The 23,583-nt window shown below is 36.5% G+C and overlaps 1 protein-coding gene across 5 annotated transcripts in view; it reads left to right on the top strand.

Moving 5' to 3' along the window:
- The window catches only part of fam49a (family with sequence similarity 49 member A), a 31,731-nt gene extending 18,224 nt beyond the window's left edge, over positions 1–13,507 (top strand). For 2 of the 5 annotated variants that reach the window (XM_020091902.2, XM_069515207.1), the window contains 10 exons: positions 4,399–4,478; positions 7,018–7,139; positions 8,117–8,222; positions 8,415–8,551; positions 9,340–9,417; positions 9,800–9,916; positions 10,183–10,262; positions 10,532–10,658; positions 11,116–11,186; positions 11,272–13,507. In XM_020091902.2, coding sequence (XP_019947461.1) covers positions 4,409–4,478; positions 7,018–7,139; positions 8,117–8,222; positions 8,415–8,551; positions 9,340–9,417; positions 9,800–9,916; positions 10,183–10,262; positions 10,532–10,658; positions 11,116–11,186; positions 11,272–11,335 — 972 coding nt within the window. In that variant the 5' untranslated portion in view covers positions 4,399–4,408 and the 3' untranslated portion in view covers positions 11,336–13,507. Of the gene's footprint in view, positions 1–4,398; positions 4,479–4,801; positions 4,882–7,017; positions 7,140–8,116; positions 8,223–8,414; positions 8,552–9,339; positions 9,418–9,799; positions 9,917–10,182; positions 10,263–10,531; positions 10,659–11,115; positions 11,187–11,271 lie in introns of all 5 variants that reach the window. The other 3 variants (XM_020091901.2, XM_069515206.1, XM_069515205.1) reach the window with 2 other exon arrangements.
- Positions 13,508–23,583: the final 10,076 nt, after the last annotated feature.

Genomic DNA, 23,583 nt, shown 5'->3' with positions numbered 1-23,583 from the left:
GGGTTTTTTTCTGTTCAGGGTTGTAGGTAAACAGATAGCAGAAACACAGATGCTAGATATTAACATACTTTTGACATCTGATCATTGTATTTTCTCTGTATGAAAGACAAATATTAAACCTTGCTATAAAACAATATGCCAAATTACATTTAGGATTCCAGAAATCATTTGGTCAGTCTCTTTGCCCCGAGCATGATTTCTCCCACAGCAGAGGTAGTTTCAGACGCCCAGACAGCAGCAGGGAAAAGCAATTTAAACGTGGCACTAACTTTGGTGCTTTAAATGCATAGAGTTTTCTTTAATTATAAAGCACAGATAGCTTTGAGACTGCTGCATGGTTTCACCGGCACATTTTTCTTGAAGCAAGGAGGTATGTTTAAATTGAGGTTAGAGGAGGACAGTGGGGTTGCAGGGGGATTTACTCTTACTGAGAACAACTTGTGTAATGGAAAGTCAGGTCATTGATCAATACCAGCAGTTGACTGACAGTAGTTCCCCGTAGTTCCCCAGTTACACAAATCTTTGACTTTGGCTTTAAAGCCATTCGGACAACTAGAGATTTGAAACATTGTTGAAATCATAGATCTCAAAAGAGTTTCTTTTTGAGTAGACATCTCAATCTAACTTCTTTTTTCTTTCCTAATTTTTTAAATGGGAACTTCTCATAAATAGCTCATAGGGAAATACATTTTGACTCCAATATTTACTTCTTTAATGGTTTCAGTTGCACCCACAGCACATTCTTCACAGAAATATTCCCTCCCTATATGCTATCCTTAATGTGCTATTTCAATTCACTGTAAGCCATGTCAGCTGGTGGTAAATGCTATGGGAAAGAGGAAAGTCCAAGTTTCCACTTTCAGTGCAGCAATATTGATACGTGGTTGTGAAAGAGGAACCGAGCGGACACGAAAAGTCCCTGCATGATTTTTCCTTCCGTCTGGAATTGAGATTTAAATGAACGTCTCTCGTGTCAGGGCATTTCATGAGTCTGTGAAACTAGGTGGATATGAACGTTTTACAGAAATCTCTATTCCTAGAGATGTCTGGACTTTCCCTGCTATGAAAGTGAAAATGTGTGTTGTGATGAAAGCATTGAGTGTTGAGATTACAGTGTAAAGTCAATATATTTAATAATCCACCTTCAGTCTTTAGCCACTGCTACCCTAAAAGGTTGTAATGGCAACATAGCATGATGGAGATGATGAGAGCAGTTTGTGTTACTGTATTCAGACACACCCTAACTGTTTGTTTTTATGGGGTATTGTCCCTTTTAATGTCGTCCTGCTCAACAGGCAGAGGAGAGTTGAATTTGCATACACTTTCAGATGTCTTAAAGGTTCAGTGTGTAGAATTTAGTGGTGAAGTTGCAGCTGAACACCCCTCACCTCACCCTCCCATTCCAAACATGAAGCAGAACCTGTGGCAACATTCAGTTGTCATAAAAACTCAAAAGGTGTTTAGTTTGTCCAGTCTGGGCTACTGTAAAAAACATGGCAGCCTCCATAGAGAGGACCCACTCCCGATCTAAATATAAAGTTTTTCAAATATAAAGGACTCATTCTAGGGTAGAGAAAACAACAATTTGTTCAATTAAGACGAAACACACTGGTGAAAACATCACTATAATTATTCTATATTCAACTTCTGCCAATTGATCCCTTTCACCTAAATCTTACGCTACTGGACTTTTAACTTGCCTGAGGTTATGTCAGATTATTTGCAAATTAGTTTTTACACAGAGTTTGTCTTTGTTTTCTATCCCTCTCTCTATAACAAAATCTGTAAACACAATTTATTGCCTACTCTTTAATGGACGTGGAGACAGATGTAACTGACATCTTGCTCTGAATCATTGTTTTCTCAGTGAACAGAAGCACTAATATAGTTATACCCTAAAACACGACTTAACCTGATAATTCCATGATTTACCCTGTAAGGAAGGCCAATCCCTGCAACATGAGTAATAGGTGGAACACACACACAACTACACACACACACACCCATAGGGCCATGATTCAGTGTTATAAATCTCCTCTCATTAGGAAATGACAAAATGAATGATAACAGAGTACATGAGATTCATATGTTTGTATTGCTTAAAAATCATGAGATTTTCAATTATATATAAAAAAAATTTGGGAAAATGTCATGAATGAAAGGGCACACTAAAACAAGAGCTAAATATTCTTTAATATTTAAAGTTAATTATCATTTATTTAGAATTATTTTTGTTATTGTACTTTTGTCTGTGGCCGATTAGAACCAGAACCATCGTAGGACGTGACTGAGAAGCTGTCTGGTCTTGGTCTCTGACAGACCTGGCATTCAGGGAGAACTGTGGCTGCGGGTAGTGTATCTGTAGTTTGGCTGCAGATAAAAGTGAGGAACGTGTTGTGGCTGCAGGTTAGGATTCTTCTTGGATAAAATTCAACTGCTGCAGCACATGTACCAACATGCCACCATTATACTGCAACTTGAATCCTTGTTAGTGAAATGTAAAAATAAACCAGCACTGCCCCCTTGTGGATTACTTTTTTAAAGCTAAACTGACTCGCCTCATGATAATCATAGACATGCTATGGTTTAGAGATTCTCCAGACTCAAAGCTGTTCGTGCAGGATCAGACTAGTTCATCTAGTTTGTCACGTACATCTAAATTAATGAGTGCAAGATGAGGAATGAATACTGTAAGAGAAAATAGTTGCCAGCTTGCTGGAAGCTGTGCAGAGAAATGCAGTGTGAGTGTCATGTGCACGCTGCAGCACAGTGACTCTTTTGTTTTCTCTTCACACCATGTTGTAAGTGAAGGAGAAGTTGGATCTCTGTGTGTGAGAAGATAAGACTGTGTGATCTAATAGTTTCTCTGTACAGTATGAGTCTTCAACTACACAAGTTTTGTTTTCCACCTGTCACGAATATACGGTCACACTCTTTCCACTTGCACAACCCTGCCATACTGCAACATTCTTTCTTTTTACCATAATCACGGTTTTATATCTATTGTAAGTTTGAGGCCTGCTGTAATTACAGAGTTTGTGACCACCCTCCAAGGCTGGTGAGGTAGACTTTTCACCAGGAAATTGCCACCTACCTTCTGCCTCCAATAAAAACTTTTTATAGTTTTACTGCTATTTATGACTCCCTCCCTGTGTTTGATCACATTTAGTGAGAATCCAAAAGAGCAGAGGAGCTGGTTCAGAACCTCAGGGGTTACGTTCAGTGAGAGCAGGAGGATATTTGGCTATTTCTGCCTCTTTACTGGTGAGGAAACATACAAATAGCTGCACAGTGTGACTTCCTCTAGTACACAGTACACAGTACACACACATTCTGATCAATACACACACAAACCATTATCGATCAGAAATACCATCCATTTTTATGTGTATTAAATTAAGTGAGCTTTTCATATAAAGATGATGCAATTGACTGAAGAGAACTGACTTCACAGGATTAGTCAATAAGTCGATCAACAGAACAACAATCAACAAAAAAATTTAATTTTGTAATAAGTCTGTATTGCTTTAGTTTTTTAGTTTGTCATCCAATGATAATCATCATGCTTAGAAGTATTGCACACTGAGTCCAAGTCTTTTTGTTATCCAGTTACAAAAATTCGAAGTAGGAGATATAAATTTCGGTTGAGCAGTAAAGATGATTTCGTACTCCTTTCACTTCTTAAAAAAAGAAAACATCAGGTCGATCCATCCAATCCCAAGGAGAATTTGATGTTTATCAAGCTGCAATTATCTAAATTGCTTCCTGGTCTATTTCAGGATGTCAATAGTCCAGGTTCATTCGCTACTAGCACAGAGGCTGCATATTAAAGAGAAGAAAACAAACTTATATGATCAAACTGATCTCAAACAGGAATCAACTGGAACGCCTTTGACAGACGCAAAGTCTTCATGACAAACAAAAGTTTCTGAGTCTGTAAATTTGCATTTATTTTTAAAATGTGCAGCAATTTCAGATGACAAATAAGGAAAAGGTGTGGGACCTTTAATCTCAAAGCAATATTGTAAAAACACATTGAATCCTTTTGTGTCAGCCTCTCTAATGTGCATGCATGCCGGGGTTTGTTTCCTTATAGCAAGCTCAATATATTTGAGTTGTTGGTCAGACAAAATAATTTCATTCTTGCTTGCATTTCGAAAAAAGTTTTAAAAGCACATAATGAGTTTCCTGTCCATGCTCCATTCCATTGAGGCAGGGTCATAATTTGATCCGGTGTGTGTGTGAAACAATATCTGTCTGGTACGAATCATATTTTACATACATTTTCAATTCATTTGAACTTGTGTCATGTAAAATGTTAGCTTCACATAAATGTATTCTGTGTAAAATGTACTTATTTTGTGTCTCCTGTTTTTACCATTGTATTTCAACCATCAGGTTTGCTGGGATGGGTAACCTGCTTAAAGTCCTAACAAGGGATATAGAGAACTATCCACACTTTTTCCTGGACTTTGAAAGTAAGTCTGGCCGAGGAGTGGAACAAAGGGAGAAAAGATGGATGAAGAGATAGATATGGGGAGGGGGGGTTGTGTCCGGCTCAGCATTTTCCTCTCTTTTAGCAGGTCTCTGCTCCTGGTGAAGAAGCTGTGACAGACTCTGCTTATGCTCCCGTCTCTTCTCCTTGGCCTTTCCCCCTTTTTTTTTTCTTCCACTCAGTAATGACCTCTCGCTGTTTCAGCTTTCATCTCCCATCTCTGTTCGCATAACTTTTTTTGATGACTTCTTAACATCACACATACTTTTCTTCTTTTCTCTTTCTTTCTTTTTTTCTCTCTTGCAGAAACCAAATGGGGAATCTGTTAAATGTGCTCACTTGCACAGAGCTTGAACAGGGGCCAAACTTTTTCCTTGACTTTGAAAGTGAGAACAGCTTATGCTTGTCCTTCTGCTAGGCCAACCCCTCTGTATCCCTAAATTCATTTTTCCTTTAAGCTCTCGTTGGCTGCTCTGAGGGGTCAGGGGTCAGCCTATTCAGCTATTTAATTGTCAACCTTTCTCCTTTGAATTTCTAATGCTGCCTCTAAAGGCTGTTATTATAATTCATGATTGATTTCAGTGCGGCTTAAAAATCTATTCTCTGTATGCCAAGATGAAGAATGGAGCTGACCCTTGACCTTTGCTGTCTGTTTATACTAACTTGTCTGCATGTATGACCCTTTATGTCCACTTAAAATAGGGCAAATCTGATGCATATGTATGTGGCATGATGTAAATACTAACATATTAGAGATCAGGTCATCTTACACAGTGTTTTATTTTTAGCCTTGTTTCACCTCCTGCACAGGTATGTTAGGTGTAGTTACCAATTAATGACATAATCAGTATTAGTTCAATATATGAATGCTGAACACATTTATCATAACTGAAGATGAAAACTACTCTGTTACACAGATAATAGACAATTAAACTCATTTTTAAAATGCAGCAAAAAATCTGCTATGGTCTTTTTCTAAAACCTCCCACAGAAAGGGGAAAGAAAATCACAACACGCCTCCGCTATGGCACCTCAGCCGCACTCACAATGTAGCCAACCTCAGGCTTTGTTTATTCAGCAAAGAGGAAATGATGGGTGTGGAAAGGTTTTGAAATGCAAAACAGATCCCATACGCTGAGTTTTAATGTCAGTGATGCTCTATATTTAGAGCTGTTGTTGCAGAGTTTTGACTCTCTGTGGTCATGACAGCCAGAGCCTGTACTCTGCCTGCAGACACCTTAAAATGCTTATGGAGGTCACAATAGCTCACACACAAAAGTTTCCCAATGACTGAAGCAGGCCGAGCTGACAACACATTCTTATTATTCAGGGAGAGAAGGGTCTGCGGACCCTTGCAAATAATTGATGTTTATTGTATTCTTGCTGCAATAAAAACTTGCAGGCATAGCAAAGTATGGTAGATAAGAAAAAGAAAATTGATTTAATCATTCTTATGCAGTAAAAAAAAAACAGGACCATTGCTTCACACTTTTAAAACATCTGTCAGTTTTTTGCCTGGCTCTTAATCAAGGCTCCTCTGCCGCTCCGTGTCTCTATAAGAGCTCGCAGCATCATGCTCTGGAGTAAATCACACTTTAGAATATTTAAGCACTTACACATTTGTACTGTACTGTTTACAACTGAAAGCAGTAAAAGAACATGTTATATTTTTCAATATACACTGAATATCTTATTACTTGTTCTTTGGTTGTCAGCTTCCAAATCTTGCTGCCTTGTAATACTCTCAAAATTATTCAAATAAACTTCTCGTATGTTGACAAGAAACAGGTTCTTTTAAAGCAAGATGCAGAAAATGCATCCAGCGCTAGTGTATTTACTTACAGAGATCTGGTTCCTATAAAGGTTCCAGGATCATCAGTGTAGTTTTCATCGTATTTTTAGCACATGCATAAAATTTGAGTTTTTGTATTTCTAATTAAAAGCATCACTGAGCTCAAGGCAGCAAATGTTGGGGGCTGACTGTCGATGGACACGTATGTGGATATACTAACGACACTGTATGTGCCACAAGCAGAAAATGTTGACTCAAGTGAAGCTGTGGTTTTAGATTTGACCCACATACACACGGTTCATTGTGCTGAATGTTTTTGTTCTTCTCTTTCTTACTCATCTTCTAAATTATAGCTTTTCAGAAGGGTTTGAACACAACTTCTGGGTTATCTTTTATTGGCATAAACATTCAGCACACAAGCCTGTGTTTTCCCCAGTGAGTGTTTCATCAGTATTAAACATTACAACTCTAATTAAAGCCATTTCACATCAATGAAATTGAATGTGCGATTCTGCAATACAAAGTTAGATAAGAAAAGCAAAAATAAATGGAAGTTTAAGTTTAATTTGTACAGTTACAAATCAGTCAGAATCGAATTCTTGATGTGAAAAGGCAACATTTAATAGCTTTGAATTGTCAGATGGCTATTAGCTTAGGTAATTGTTGTGATGGTGAATGTTTTTTTCTCAGCATATATGTGTGTATTCACGTGTGTATGTTTGTTTGTTAGATGCACAGCCGACAGAAGGAGAGCGAGACGTGTGGAACCAGGTGAACTCGGTCCTCCAGGACTCAGAGAACATCCTGACGGGCCTGCAGTCGTATAAAGGAGCCGGCCAGGAGATCAGAGATGTAAGGAGCATGCAAACAAGAACACCACGGCGCTCCGAAGCACAAACACTGTACACGGCATGTTCTACAAATGTGATACACACTAGTTTGCTTTGCTTTCGCCTCCTTTCCAATTCATCCCAAACTGGCTGCATGAGGTATAAGGCCTTGTTTACGCTACTGAGGATATTTTTAAAAAGTCTTTTTCCCCTTCATTTCAGAAAAAAAACTCCATCCACACTACCTTCCTTTAAAAATAAAAAATAAAAAAATAGCTCCGTCTACAAGAATTCACAAAAATGACTACAAATGCCTAAATAAGCATGCTGGACCAGCAGGTCAACACTGTGTCAAATACCAGAGACAAAGGCCAGGGTCCAAGTAATATTGGGCGAGGATGACTGTGAATGCCAGTAATATGATGCAGTGAAGTTAAATTTAGCTGCAAACTTGATGCGGCCGTGCTAATCAAATAGAGAAACTAATATATAGTGGCCATTTCTGTTGTTTTTTTCTGGCTCATGCTCATTACACAAAGAAATGCTGGGCATGTGCAAGTAAACTGTGGTGTCATCGTTTCCAAACGTCCCCTTTGACATGTTCATAAACAACTTTACTTTATCTGAAGATCTGCACTTTGGAAGGTGTTTGCAAAAAAGCTCAGTTCTAATGACTTATGCATGTGGACCAGAGGCTTAAACACAGAGGAAAAAGTTGGTTTTGCAAAATATCCATTGGAGACTGATCTGCTTTCCTTCATGTGAAGACACCGTCTGGTTTATTTCCTCTGTTTGGGTTATTATCCTACTGAAGAAGTCCTGACAAACCATATTGTCTGTCTTTGTTAGTTGTTTGTTAGTCCTAGTAATGTATCAGGGCTTAGTTTACATAAAGCCTTTCCACAGCATACAAGGTGGGGCACCTGTTGCTTCATGTTGATCATTATGGCATCAATCATGGCTGTTTTCTAACTTGGTCCTCCTGCTTCTCTTGTCAAGGCAATTCAAAACCCTAACGACTTCATGCTGCAGGAGCGAGCGTGGAACTCTGTCTGCCCCCTGGTCATCAAACTCAAGAAGTTCTACAGTTTCTCTCTTAGATTAGGTAAGTTCACAGCACAAAGCAAAATGTCTTGTCTCACCTTTCTGTATTTTAAGTGGTGGTGTCATCATTTCTTTTTTTTGTTGGGTTTATAATTCCCCATTAATAAGTATAAACATATTTTTTACTCATTAAATGACACACCTCACACTCTTTGCATGTTAATGTATTGAGATAATGTGTGTCTGTCTGCAGAGGAGGCTCTACAGAGTCTTTTGGAGTCGCTGACGAGTTCGCCCTTCACGCCCACTCAGCACCTGGAGAGGGAGCAGGCCTTGGCCAAACAGTTTGCAGAGATCCTCCATTTCACTCTGCGCTTCGATGAGCTCAAGGTCTGCCGAAAAGACACACACACACACACACACACACACACACACATATCTTTCAGACCAAGAATCAACATCCTCCCTGAGTGATCTGTTCACAGCTCACAGTTCAGGAGTGAACACGCCCAAGATGTATAAAATACACATTTGAGATCCGATAACTTAGACCACGTTTAGAGGTGGTTTGTGATACACGCGGCCACATTCTTTTCAATGTGGGAACGTAAATGTGTCCCATGCAAAATTATGGAACGCCCCCTCTGCTGACATCCTCTGACCTGCTTAAGTTGCATAATGAATCACAAAAGTTTTCAGGTATATCGATTTATCTGTGGCCACCTCCACAAAATTTAAACTTAAAGACTTTCTCTTTTTCCCCCATAGTTATTCAAATGTTACTTCAGCTCTATGTTGTTGCTGCTGCTGCTGTTTTGCACAGTCCCTCCTGGCTCTGTTTTCTCCCTTCTCACACTATTAATAAATACTTCAACATATCTATTGTCTTGTAAACTCAGACTGGCTAAAAAGAACATCGTCATGGTTTTTGATCATGAAGTTTAAACAAATAATTTTTATTTGCATATAGTGTGGGAAAGTGAGATCTGATCACAACTGTTAACAGGAGACTCATTCAGAACACATTTCAATATCAGGTCTAAACTGTAATTGGATCTCAGGAGTTGATACCAGGTCTGAACAGGGCCACAGTCTTGGTCACAGAACACGTTCAGCACACTTGTATGAAACAATACGTTTCACAGTTTTGGGCTAAATGTCGTATTGTTTTCCTTCAGATGAGAATTCCTGCCATCCAGAACGACTTCAGCTACTACAGAAGAACAATCAGTCGAAACAGAATAAACAACATGAATGTGAGTTCTCTAGAAATTATTCATAGCTCAGATCTGCATTCTCTTGTTCTGTGGTGACTGCCGTCTTTTTCCTGGGGATTTTAACTTCACATATTTATACTTGTGTAACAGCAGGGTTTGACATTATATATGCAGTGCTCCCTCATGACATAATGTAACTGTTAATTGTGTTTTCATGTGTCTTGTACAAAATCCAGAAATAGACCAAACTCACCACATTGTTGTTGCCACTGTTAGAAAGTTATTGTTTAAAAAAAAAAGATAAAGATAATACTACTACTTTTCCAGCAGTGTAGGGATGCTGTCTCTTCTCAGTAGATGAAAAACAAGTCTGGATTAAAAACCAACACTTCATCTTTGTTCTTTGTTTCTGCACCTGAAGTTGGACATTGAGAATGAAGTGAACAACGAGATGGCCAACAGGATGTCTCTGTTTTACGCTGAGGCCACACCCATGCTGAAAACACTCAGCAACGCAACCACAAACTTTGTGACAGAGGTGAGAACTCCATCAGTTATCATTGTTACTGCAAAGATGTCGCACTTAGAATTCAGTTGCATGTATATCAGCCTGTCGCAAATTTCATATATAAAGAAAAGCAATATACAGAGCATAGAGAAATCTTGGTGACACCTGATCTGACTGAAAACAATTATTTTACTCACATTCACCCTGATTCACACTTTCAGAGGATGAAGACTTTAAAAAACTTGTATAGTTTTATAAGGTTGTGTAATAATGTGCCCACTGTGTGTTTTCTGTAGAACAAGACGCTTCCACTGGAAAATACGACAGACTGTCTCAGCACCATGGCCAGTGTCTGTAAAGTCATGCTGGAGACACCGTGAGTTACAATGCTTTGACACACACAGACACACACAGACACACACACAAATTGTTGTGTGAACAAGTAGCAGTAGTAGTAGTGGCATTCAAAGACAAAGCTCAGTGTACAGTATGCGCATATGTCTTCATCAAAGTGCATTCCAGTAAATAATGAATTGCCTGTGTAGATTATTTCAAAGAAATCATTGTCTCTCAGTTCAGTCTCCTCACCATGTAATCTCCATCTTTTCTGATCCTGTGTGTTTCTCTCTCTTTCGGTGTTTCTAGAGAATATTCGAGTCGCTTCAGCAGCGAGGACACGCTCTTGTTTTGCATGAGGGTCATGGTCGGGGTCATCATTCTTTACGACCATGTCCACCCCAACGGTGCCTTCAACAAGTCCTCCAAGATAGACGTAAGACACCAACACCAGGACTTTCACATTTTAGAAGTTGTCAACCATTCCCTAAAAGTAGTCTTTACTTTAAAAAGTAAAATATAGCATAATCAATATTAGTGTCAATACTGTGGCTGGCAGTCACAAATAGATCAATATCTGAAACACTGTATGAAACAGAGAAGAGGACTGCATCTCACTGATGACTAGGCTTGTGACTAATCAGCTATTTCCACCAACAACAGCACCCCCTGCTGCACATCTGCAGTAGACACACTACTACTGCACCGTGCACTCCAACCACAGATGAACTGCTAGTCTACAATGATGTTGATGTCTTGATAGTCAAGTAGTCTGGGAAACACTCATCTGGTTTAAGTTGTACAAATAATGTAACAGCAGACCACAGATGTATATTTTGCTGCAGCTCTTGATTTTTTGTGCTCTCATTCTAAATCTGTTCATGTCCTCTCAGATGAAAGGCTGCATAAAGGTCCTGAAGGACCAGCCAGCAGACAACGTAGAAGGCCTCCTCAATGCCCTCAAGTAGGTTACATTCCCTCTGGGTAAGCTGCCGTACAGAGCATGCTAGTGACATACTAATAAATTCTTTTTTATTGTGTCCATTCAGATTCACCACAAAACACCTGAATGACGAGTCCACGCCGAAGAACATCCGGACGATGCTCCAGTAATATTTGCTCTTTTTAAAAAATATAGATAGATATGAAGAGGATCGATGCTCTGACCTCAAATAAGATGTATATGTTTACATTATTTAAAAAGACTCGATGTTAATACTTGTGTGTATTTGCATAGTCATTCCCTCCAAGTTATTGAAACCTGCAGAACACGTACCTTGTACTTTGCAAAAAAAAAAAAAAAATGAAAGCATCACATGAATTGCCTCTACTGTTAACAGCTGTCAAAGCACAGATGATGGATACCTATCAGCCTTATACTAGAACTGAGCTTTGCAAAGCAGCACTTGGAAATAAATCAACAAGGCAGCATGGAAATCTCCTTACTTAAATCTTGTCAATCATTTATGTGACAATGGAAAAAGTGTAGCGCACAGATTTTAGTCAAAATTGTGTCTCAAACAGGTTCTCATTTATATCACAATGACTCATTTCTAGAAACCACAAGTGAAGTTGATTCTATGTTTTCGCTTGATTTACAAAGAATGAAAGTCAATGACAGGATATGATACTAATCAATGTTAAGTGGACTTTTCTGTTGCATTGAGGGGCTAAATGTTGGAGCAGATAAGGGATTGATCGGTTTGATGAAATGGTAAAAGCATTTGGGTGTTTTCTCTTTTTATACCCAGCTGTTGTATAAAATAAATAGATCCACTTTACACAGTCAAAGATCCTGTTTGTCAACGTTTGCTTCTTCTGATTGAAAACGCTGTGATGATAAATCACAAAATCCAATCAACCAAACAAATATTTTATTTAATTGTTCTGTGACAGTGCTCTGAATGATAGTTGTGTGTTTATGCCTTGTTCTAAATTACTTTTCTGGCTTTTTTTACTGAAGAGAAAATAAATCCCCTGAAGAAAGGCCCAAAAATGATTAAATCCTAAATCAATGTGTTCTCATGTGAACCTGTTTTTAAAAACTCTTTGTAATTCAGCTCCGGAAAGACATAATTGACCAGGTTTTTATTTTTATATGAATTTTGATATTGTGACATGTCCAAAGCGACATCTAAGTGTACATCGCCCTTGTACAAAACTCTAATAATTGTCTCAGATAAATAAAACCACAAATTTCATAACCTAAAAGCTGATAGTTTGAAATAATCTACACAAAATTTGCCTTCAATTGGATTTTTGAATTAGGAGGACTGACTCTCAAGTCTTGAGCCTTCAGGCAGCTGTGTGTCATTGTCACTCATCATAAGAAACTCTTAGTGTATTTCTGATAGCCCAGCTCATTTTACTAACAGGACACCACACACATTCCTGATATTCCCTCGGTTCCTCCACTTGTAGCTGCTCCTAACCTGATAAAACTAACCTCGTTCACATGGTCGGACAATCTCGTCACCTGTGATGGTTTTACGTTGTACTCTATTAATGCTATGGTTCACGTTCTCTAATGTTGATGAAGGTTAGAACACGTTTGTAGTTGAGGATACATATAATAAGTATCTCCCATCAGTTTTGTTTTTCGTTAAATTCTTGTCAAATCAACTTTTCCAGAGAAACAACTGGACAGACTTCTTCAACTTTCACTTTCCCCACATTATCATCACCTGTGAAGCTAACAACTCTTAGCATTAAACCTGTGACACCTGTATTCATTTAATTTCATAAGCCACATATACCCTCCACTGTACCTCACACACTCCCTCCTGATTAATGCATCATTATTAAATTAACATGTCAGGTATCTAACATTCAAATAAGTCTTGTTTATTTTTCATCCTCTTGTATTTAGTAATATATATGTCTGTGTGTGTCTGTGTTTGTGTGTGATTGAGCGAGCCATACGTTTGATGCAATGTTTTATATGCAACAAGTGAAAACTACATGAATGAGACTTAACGTGAGGTGTACGTATGATACTGATATTTCATGTGTGACTGGAGTGTTGTTTTTTTAAATACAGTCTTCTGTCATGATTGATGTACACAAAGCTTCCCTCTTTGCTGATGATATGCTACTGTGTGTTGAATGCAAAATGTTTTTAATACTGAGACAAAATCTTTTTCTCTTTTTTGTCTTAAACTGACAGTTATTGTTTAATATTTTTGGAGCTTGGACTCTCTGTTTATATAAATGGCTTTGGCTTTGTATTGCGTTCTGAATGGGGAAATATGGATTGGATAATAAAGGTGGTACATTTCTTACACAGCCTATGTGTCCCGTGGCTTTCTTACCTGCAACATGTGGTAAACAGGACGAGTTTGAAATCAAAGAAGTGAGCGTAGCGATACTTCAGGCAGGTCACGAAGACAAACTCCCCTACAATCCAGCACTTCAGCTGATCTGTGCTGGGGTCTCTCAGCTGCTGCTCTCCCTTCCTCATGTTCCATGAAGGCCCAAGGTCAGGGAGGTTTGTTCTCCCTACCTGAGGCTTCATACATACTTTTGTTTCCAGAACAAAGCTATACTACCAAATACAACTTATCATAAGTATTGAAATCATATTCATTTTGACTGCAGTGGCCTTGACTAAAATATGGTATGGTATACACTGGATTTCCATATTATATTTAATCTAAAACCTTAAATTAGCCTGTGGATAATTAGGTTTGTATTCCACATCACTTTTCATTTCCTTATATTTATTTCTTGCAAAAAAGACTGCAACTTCACACTCTTTCCTACCAAAATGAAGCACTGGTCTCAACATACACCTGAGGCACTTTGATCAAAATCAAAAGCAACTGTTCCACCTCCAGTTTGAAGCATACGTGGCAACACATGCTCTAAATACATACTTTCTAAAATGTGTGTGGGACGCCTTTGTGCTGAATACATTCAAATTGTTCAACCTTGAGAATGAACAAAATACAAACGGAAGAATAATAAAAAACAGAAGAAAGTTGCTGTCGTTTTAGTCAATATCATACAAGAGTACATAAATGAAGTGCAGAGGAATGTGCTGACATCAAACCATTTTAATAATATAATCAAATGGGAGTAGGCCAGGGCACGACGTTGAAACTTGGACTACACAAAGCCTCCAGCAGATGGAGCTGTAGTTCAGTATGTATTGTAGCCTCCATGATTTTGTTTTACTGAATGCTGACTGGTTGGCCCTAGCTGAGAATTGAAGGGAGGAGAATCACTAACGTCATGATTCTGTATCCTCTGAAGTGACTCACAGGATGTTTTCCATCCACAAATATGATTGTTATAGAACTTCAGGAAAAAAAGGTATTCCCCAAATCACATGACGCCACACATTCAGTCAGAATTACACTGTTTCAAACGTGTTTCGGATTAATGTCAGTAAAATCTTCTGCTTGTGAAATAATGTGATAGTTGTATATTACCTCATTTTAGTGTTTAAAACTTTTGCAGTTGTAATTTGTAGATGCATAAATAGTTAAAAAAAAGGTTTGTGACTGTAGAAATAGTTTGTACATGTGAATAAAAATATACATGTGTTAAAGAGGTTTTATAGGTGTTTGTAGCATACAAACGTTTTGTAGTATTATGAATAATTTAAACATGTGCAAAAAAAAGTATTGTAGCTGTAGAAATGCGTGTAAACAGTAAAAAATAGTATTCATAGTTTTCGTTACGTCTGAAATACAGACGCTCAGATTTCCTGCGTGAAGTTACGCCACAAACATGAAGTCCGAATGTCGCGAGCCTTGTAACTATCAGCCAATCAGCGCGTTGCATACCTGCAAGCCATTACCATGGCAACCCTGTGCTTTGTATCAAAGCCGTCAGCCTCTGTGCTCCTTCAATCTGAGCCGAGGAGGAGACGGAGCGGGAGGAGAGGGAGCCAGCTCCTCAGCGTGACTGGGTTGGACTGGTGCATGTTTTGATTGACACACTTTATGAATGATAATAATAACGAAAGAATTCGTTTTTAGACAAAGATATTTATGTATTTCATCTAATACACCGTATTCTGAACGCAATATTCAAATGTACACACGGAGAGTCACGTGGCATACTACGTCTGCTCACGTGTCTTGTCTATGAGTGGCATTGATGTCCCACATTAGAGACATTAAAGCCCCTGTAGGATATCAAACGTATAGAAGCCTCTAATGAAAAGCGATTAAAGACAAAGCATTTAAGATGAGATGTGCTTGTGCTTCTCAGTGTGTGGACACTCGCCGATGGGAAGACACCTCACCAGCAGAACAGCATGGTAAGTACCAATGTTCTTTCTTTTTACTTCTGGTTTATTTAATGTATTTAATGTATTTATTTATCTACATATTTGTGTGTATGTGTGTATTTCAGGTACAACACTGGTCTCAGGCTTGTATGATTTTCTTTCATTTGATTTTGGATCATGTTTGGACCTGGTGCTGATAACCGACTTATGATGGAAGTATACTGCCACAGTTTACTTCATATTTCTTTGCACAAGGAGAGGCTTGTTCGATGGCATGCAATTGAGCAATATGAGAGATTTATTTATTTATTTACACTTTTGTAAAATTACTTTTTCTTTCATGATAATATTGTTTCATGAATATTGTGTTAAAATGTCTGTTTTTAGCCCAATGCTAGAACACAGATGGACAGACTCAAATCCTATCTTACGACGACTTGGAGCCACAGCTCAGATAAGATGCATCTTTTTCAATTTCATTTACACCTCTCCTCCTTCTCTTTCTTTCTTCCTCCTGTCCCCCTCTCCTCCCCTACAAATGTATACCATAATCTAGTTTATTTTTATTCCTCACAGTTGTTTCAGTTGTCCCAAAAAACATAATATATGTGTTCAATTGTCCCCAAAAAACATCAAATAGAATTCAATTGTCCCCAAACAACATAATAATATGTATAATGCTCCCCAAAAACCTAAAGAGTTTGTTCAATTGTCCCCCAAAAAACATAATAGATTTTTAAATTATCCAGAAAAAAACATAATAACGTGTCTAATTGTCTACCAAAAAACATACAGTTTAATTATCCCGAAAAAAGCATAATATAGAATTCAATTGTCCCCAACAACATAATAATAGTTATAACTGTCCCCAAAAACCTAAAAAGTTTGTTCAATTGTCCCCAAAATATAACGAGTTCAAATGTCCTCAAAAGAACATAATAGATTGTTAAATTATCCAGAACAAAACATAATAACGAGTTCAATGGTCCCCAAAAAACAAAAAGTTTAATTATCCCGAAAAAAACACAATAATATGTTAAATTGTCAAAAAAAACACAATAATGTGTTCAGTTGTCCCCCACAACCATAATGGTTTGTTCAATTATCCACAAAAACCTAAATAATGTTTTCAAATATCCCCCAAAAACATAATATAGAATTCAATTGTCCCCAAACAACATAATAATAGTTATAACTGTCCCCAAAAACTTAAAGAGTTTGTTCAATTGTCCCCAAAATATAACGAGTTCAATGGTCCCCCAAAAAACATAATAGATTGTTAAATTATCCAGAACAAAACATAATAACGAGTTCAATGGTCCCCCAAAAAACAAACAGTTTAATTATCCCGAAAAAAACACAATAATGTGTTAAATTGTCAAAAAAAACACAATAATGTGTTCAGTTGTCCCCCACAACCATAATGGTTTGTTCAATTATCCACAAAAACCTAAATAATGTTTTCAAATGTCCCCCCAAAAAAATAATAATGTGTTAAATCCAAACAGTGAGTTAAATAGTCCCCAAAAACATAATAATGTGTTAAATCCACAATACTGTGTTCAATTATCCCCAAAAAACATAATATAGAATTCAATTGTCCCCAAACAACATAATAATAGTTATAACTGTCCCCAAAAACATAATAATGTGTTAAATCCACAATACTGTGTTCAATTATCCCCCAAAAACATAATATAGAATTCAATTGTCCCCAAAATATAACGAGTTCAATGGTCCCCCAAAAAACAAACAGTTTAATTATCCCGAAAAAAACACAATAATGTGTTCAGTTGTCCCCCTAAACCATAATGGTTTGTTCAATTATCCACAAAAACCTAAATAATGTTTTCAATTATCCCCAAAAAACATAATATAGAATTCAATTGTCCCCAAACAACATAATAATAGTTATAACTGACCCCAAAAACCTTAAGAGTTTGTTCAATTGTCCCCAAAATATAACGAGTTCAATGGTCCCCCAAAAAACAAACAGTTTAATTATCCCGAAAAAAACACAATAATGTGTTCAATTGTCAAAAAAAACACAATAATGTGTTCAATTGTCAAAAATAACACAATAATGTGTTCAGTTGTCCCCCACAACCATAATGGTTTGTTCAATTATCCACAAAAACCTAAATAATGTTTTCAAATGTCCCCCCAAAAACATAATAATGTGTTAAATCCAAACAGTGAGTTAAATAGTCCCCAAAAACATAATAATGTGTTAAATCCACAATACTGTGTTCAATTATCCCCCAAAAACATAATATAGAATTCAATTGTCCCCAAACAACATAATAATAGTTATAACTGTCCCCAAAAACTTAAAGAGTTTGTTCAATTGTCCCCAAACAACATAATAATAGTTATAATTGTCCCCAAAAACATAATAATGTGTTAAATCCACAATACTGTGTTCAATTATCCCCCAAAAACATAATATAGAATTCAATTGTCCCCAAACAACATAATAATAGTTATAACTGTCCCCAAAAACCTTAAGAGTTTGTTCAATTGTCCCCAAAATATAACGAGTTCAATGGTCCCCCAAAAAACATAATAGATTGTTAAATTATCCAGAACAAAACATAATAACGAGTTCAATGGTCCCCCAAAAAACAAACAGTTTAATTATCCCGAAAAAAACACAATAATGTGTTCAGTTGTCCCCCTAAACCATAATGGTTTGTTCAATTATCCACAAAAACCTAAATAATGTTTTCAATTATCCCCAAAAAACATAATATAGAATTCAATTGTCCCCAAACAACATAATAATAGTTATAACTGACCCCAAAAACCTTAAGAGTTTGTTCAATTGTCCCCAAAATATAACGAGTTCAATGGTCCCCCAAAAAACAAACAGTTTAATTATCCCGAAAAAAACACAATAATGTGTTCAATTGTCAAAAAAAACACAATAATGTGTTCAATTGTCAAAAAAAACACAATAATGTGTTCAGTTGTCCCCCACAACCATAATGGTTTGTTCAATTATCCACAAAAACCTAAATAATGTTTTCAAACGTCCCCCCAAAAACATAATAATGTGTTAAATCCAAACAGTGAGTTAAATAGTCCCCAAAAACATAACAATGTGTTAAATCCACAATAATGTGTTCAATTATCCCCCAAAAACATAATATAGAATTCAATTGTCCCCAAACAACATAATAATAGTTATAATTGTCCCCAAAAACATAATAATGTGTTAAATCCACAATAATGTGTTCAATTATCCCCCAAAAACATAATATAGAATTCAATTGTCCCCAAACAACATAATAATAGTTATAACTGTCCCCAAAAACTTAAAGAGTTTGTTCAATTGTCCCCAAAATAGAACGAGTTCAATGGTCCCCCAAAAAACATAATAGATTGTTAAATTATCCAGAACAAAACATAATAACGAGTTCAATGGTCCCCCAAAAAACAAACAGTTTAATTATCCCGAAAAAAACACAATAATGTGTTCAGTTGTCCCCCTAAACCATAATGGTTTGTTCAATTATCCACAAAAACCTAAATAATGTTTTCAAATGTCCCCCCAAAAACATAATAATGTGTTAAATCCAAACAGTGAGTTAAATAGTCCCCAAAAACATAATAATGTGTTAAATCCACAATAATGTGTTCAATTATCCCCCAAAAACATAATATAGAATTCAATTGTCCCCAAACAACATAATAATAGTTATAACTGTCCCCAAAAACTTAAAGAGTTTGTTCAATTGTCCCCAAAATATAACGAGTTCAATGGTCCCCCAAAAAACATAATAGATTGTTAAATTATCCAGAAAAAAACATAATAACGAGTTCAATGGTCCCCCAAAAAACAAACAGTTTAATTATCCCGAAAAAAACACAATAATGTGTTCAATTGTCAAAAAAAACACAATAATGTGTTCAGTTGTCCCCCACAACCATAATGGTTTGTTCAATTATCCACAAAAACCTAAATAATGTTTTCAAATGTCCCCCCAAAAACATAATAATGTGTTAAATCCAAACAGTGAGTTAAATAGTCCCCAAAAACATAATAATGTGTTAAATCCACAATAATGTGTTCAATTATCCCCAAAAAACATAATATAGAATTCAATTGTCCCCAAACAACATAATAATAGTTATAACTGTCCCCAAAAACTTAAAGAGTTTGTTCAATTGTCCCCAAACAACATAATAATAGTTATAACTGTCCCCAAAAACATAATAATGTGTTAAATCCACAATACTGTGTTCAATTATCCCCCAAAAACATAATATAGAATTCAATTGTCCCCAAACAACATAATAATAGTTATAACTGTCCCCAAAAACTTAAAGAGTTTGTTCAATTATCCCCAAACAACATAATAATAGTTATAACTGTCCCCAAAAACATAATAATGTGTTAAATCCACAATAATGTGTTCAATTATCCCCCAAAAACATAATATAGAATTCAATTGTCCCCAAACAACATAATAATAGTTATAATTGTCCCCAAAAACATAATAATGTGTTAAATCCACAATAATGTGTTCAATTATCCCCCAAAAACATAATATAGAATTCAATTGTCCCCAAACAACATAATAATAGTTATAACTGTCCCCAAAAACTTAAAGAGTTTGTTCAATTGTCCCCAAAATATAACGAGTTCAATCGTCCCCCAAAAAACATAATAGATTGTTAAATTATCCAGAAAAAAACATAATAACGAGTTCAATGGTCCCCCAAAAAACAAACAGTTTAATTATCCCGAAAAAAACACAATAATGTGTTCAGTTGTCCCCCTAAACCATAATGGTTTGTTCAATTATCCACAAAAACCTAAATAATGTTTTCAAATGTCCCCCCAAAAACATAATAATGTGTTAAATCCAAACAGTGAGTTAAATAGTCCCCAAAAACATAATAATGTGTTAAATCCACAATACTGTTTTCAATTATCCCCCAAAAACATAATATAGAATTCAATTGTCCCCAAACAACATAATAATAGTTATAACTGTCCCCAAAAACATAATAATGTGTTAAATCCACAATACTGTGTTCAATTATCCCCCAAAAACATAATATAGAATTCAATTGTCCCCAAAATATAACGAGTTCAATGGTCCCCCAAAAAACATAATAGATTGTTAAATTATCCAGAACAAAACATAATAACGAGTTCAATGGTCCCCCAAAAGACAAGCAGTTTAATTATCCCGAAAAAAACACAATAATGTGTTCAGTTGTCCCCCTAAACCATAATGGTTTGTTCAATTATCCACAAAAACCTAAATAATGTTTTCAATTATCCCCAAAAAACATAATATAGAATTCAATTGTCCCCAAACAACATAATAATAGTTATAACTGACCCCAAAAACCTTAAGAGTTTGTTCAATTGTCCCCAAAATATAACGAGTTCAATGGTCCCCCAAAAAACAAACAGTTTAATTATCCCGAAAAAAACACAATAATGTGTTCAATTGTCAAAAAAAACACAATAATGTGTTCAGTTGTCCCCCACAACCATAATGGTTTGTTCAATTATCCACAAAAACCTAAATAATGTTTTCAAATGTCCCCCCAAAAACATAATAATGTGTTAAATCCAAACAGTGAGTTAAATAGTCCCCAAAAACATAATAATGTGTTAAATCCACAATAATGTGTTCAATTATCCCCCAAAAACATAATATAGAATTCAATTGTCCCCAAACAACATAATAATAGTTATAACTGTCCCCAAAAACTTAAAGAGTTTGTTCAATTGTCCCCAAAATATAACGAGTTCAATCGTCCCCCAAAAAACATAATAGGTTGTTAAATTATCCAGAAAAAAACATAATAACGAGTTCAATGGTCCCCCAAAAAACAAACAGTTTAATTATCCCGAAAAAAACACAATAATGTGTTCAGTTGTCCCCCTAAACCATAATGGTTTGTTCAATTATCCACAAAAACCTAAATAATGTTTTCAAACGTCCCCCCAAAAACATAATAATGTGTTAAATCCAAACAGTGAGTTAAATAGTCCCCAAAAACATAATAATGTGTTAAATCCACAATAATGTGTTCAATTATCCCCCAAAAACATAATATAGAATTCAATTGTCCCCAAACAACATAATAATAGTTATAATTGTCCCCAAAAACATAATAATGTGTTAAATCCACAATAATGTGTTCAATTATCCCCCAAAAACATAATATAGAATTCAATTGTCCCCAAACAACATAATAATAGTTATAACTGTCCCCAAAAACTTAAAGAGTTTGTTCAATTGTCCCCAAAATATAACGAGTTCAATGGTCCCCCAAAAAACATAATAGATTGTTAAATTATCCAGAACAAAACATAATAACGAGTTCAATGGTCCCCCAAAAAACAAACAGTTTAATTATCCCGAAAAAAACACAATAATGTGTTCAGTTGTCCCCCTAAACCATAATGGTTTGTTCAATTATCCACAAAAACCTAAATAATGTTTTCAAATGTCCCCCCAAAAACATAATAATGTGTTAAATCCAAACAGTGAGTTAAATAGTCCCCAAAAACATAATAATGTGTTAAATCCACAATAATGTGTTCAATTATCCCCAAAAAACATAATATAGAATTCAATTGTCCCCAAACAACATAATAATAGTTATAACTGTCCCCAAAAACGTAAAGAGTTTGTTCAATTGTCCCCAAAATATAACGAGTTCAATGGTCCCCAAAAAACAAACAGTTTAATTATCCCGAAAAAAACACAATAATGTGTTCAATTGTCAAAAAAAACACAATAATGTGTTCAGTTGTCCCCCACAACCATAATGGTTTGTTCAATTATCCACAAAAACCTAAATAATGTTTTCAAATGTCCCCCCAAAAACATAATAATGTGTTAAATCCACAACAGTGAGTTAAATAGTCCCCAAAAACATAATAATGTGTTAAATCCACAATAATGTGTTCAATTATCCCCAAAACACATAATATAGAATTCAATTGTCCCCAAACTATATAATAATAGTTATAACTGTCCCCAAAAACCTAAAGAGTTTGTTCAATTGTCCCCAAAATATAATGAGTTCAATTGTCCCCTCTCTCCTCTTCTTCCCCCTTTTTCTTTGCTCACCCCAACCGGTCGAGGCAGATGACCGCCCACATTGAGCCTGGTTCTGCCAGAGGTTTCTCCCTGTTAATGAGGGAGTTTTTCCTCTCCACAGTCGCTAAAGTGCTTGCTCATTGTGGGAACTGTTGGGTTTCTCTATATTTAATAAGATTTTAAGGTCCTGACCTTCTTAAGATAATGTATATAATGATTTGTCACTATACAAATAAAATTGAATTGAATTGAAATGAATTAATGTCGTACTATAATTGGACACATTTATGTCGTACTATGGTTTGAGACAGTTATGTCGTACTATAGTTTGTCATTCATGTCCTACTATAGTTAATTTGTAGGCCACAAATTACTTTGGCTCTTATTGCCTCACTGGACCCACTGCAGTTTGCATACAGGCCAAATAGGTCAACTGCAGATGCCATCTCCCTCGCCCTACACACTGCCCTCTCCCACCTGGACCAGAGGGACACATATGTGAGAATGCTGTTCATTGACTACAGTTCGGCATTCAATACCATCGTGCCCCTAAAGCTCGTCACCAAGCTCAGAGACCTTGGGCTCGACACTGCCCTCTGTGATTGGATACTGAACTTCCTGACGGGCAGACCCCAGGCTGTGTGGATAGGCAGCTCCACATCCTCCACCCTGACTCTCAACACTGGGGCCCCCAGGGCTGTGTACTCAGTCCTGTCCTGTACTCCCTGTTTAAGAATGACTGCATGGCCACCCACAGCTCCAACACCATCATCACATTTGCTGATGACACAACCATCATAGGCCTGATCACCGGTGACGATGCGATGACAACCTCCATCTCAATGTCAGCAAAATGAAGAAACTGCTCGTGGAGTACAGGAAGAGACAAGGAGTAGAACACGCCCCCCTCTCCATCAACAGGACTACAGTGGAGAAAATCAGCAGGTTCAGGTTCCTCAGGGTTCAAATTAGTGATGACCTGACCTGGACTCACCACACAGACTCCATCAGAAAGGCGGCCAGGCAACGGCTCTTCTTCCTCCAGA

This window comes from Paralichthys olivaceus, chromosome 19 (genome assembly GCF_024713975.1).
Source record: "Paralichthys olivaceus isolate ysfri-2021 chromosome 19, ASM2471397v2, whole genome shotgun sequence".
NCBI classification, from domain to species: Eukaryota; Metazoa; Chordata; class Actinopteri; order Pleuronectiformes; family Paralichthyidae; genus Paralichthys; species Paralichthys olivaceus.
Note: the sequence above shows the minus strand (reverse complement) of the source record. Positions and strands in the feature narration are given on the sequence as shown.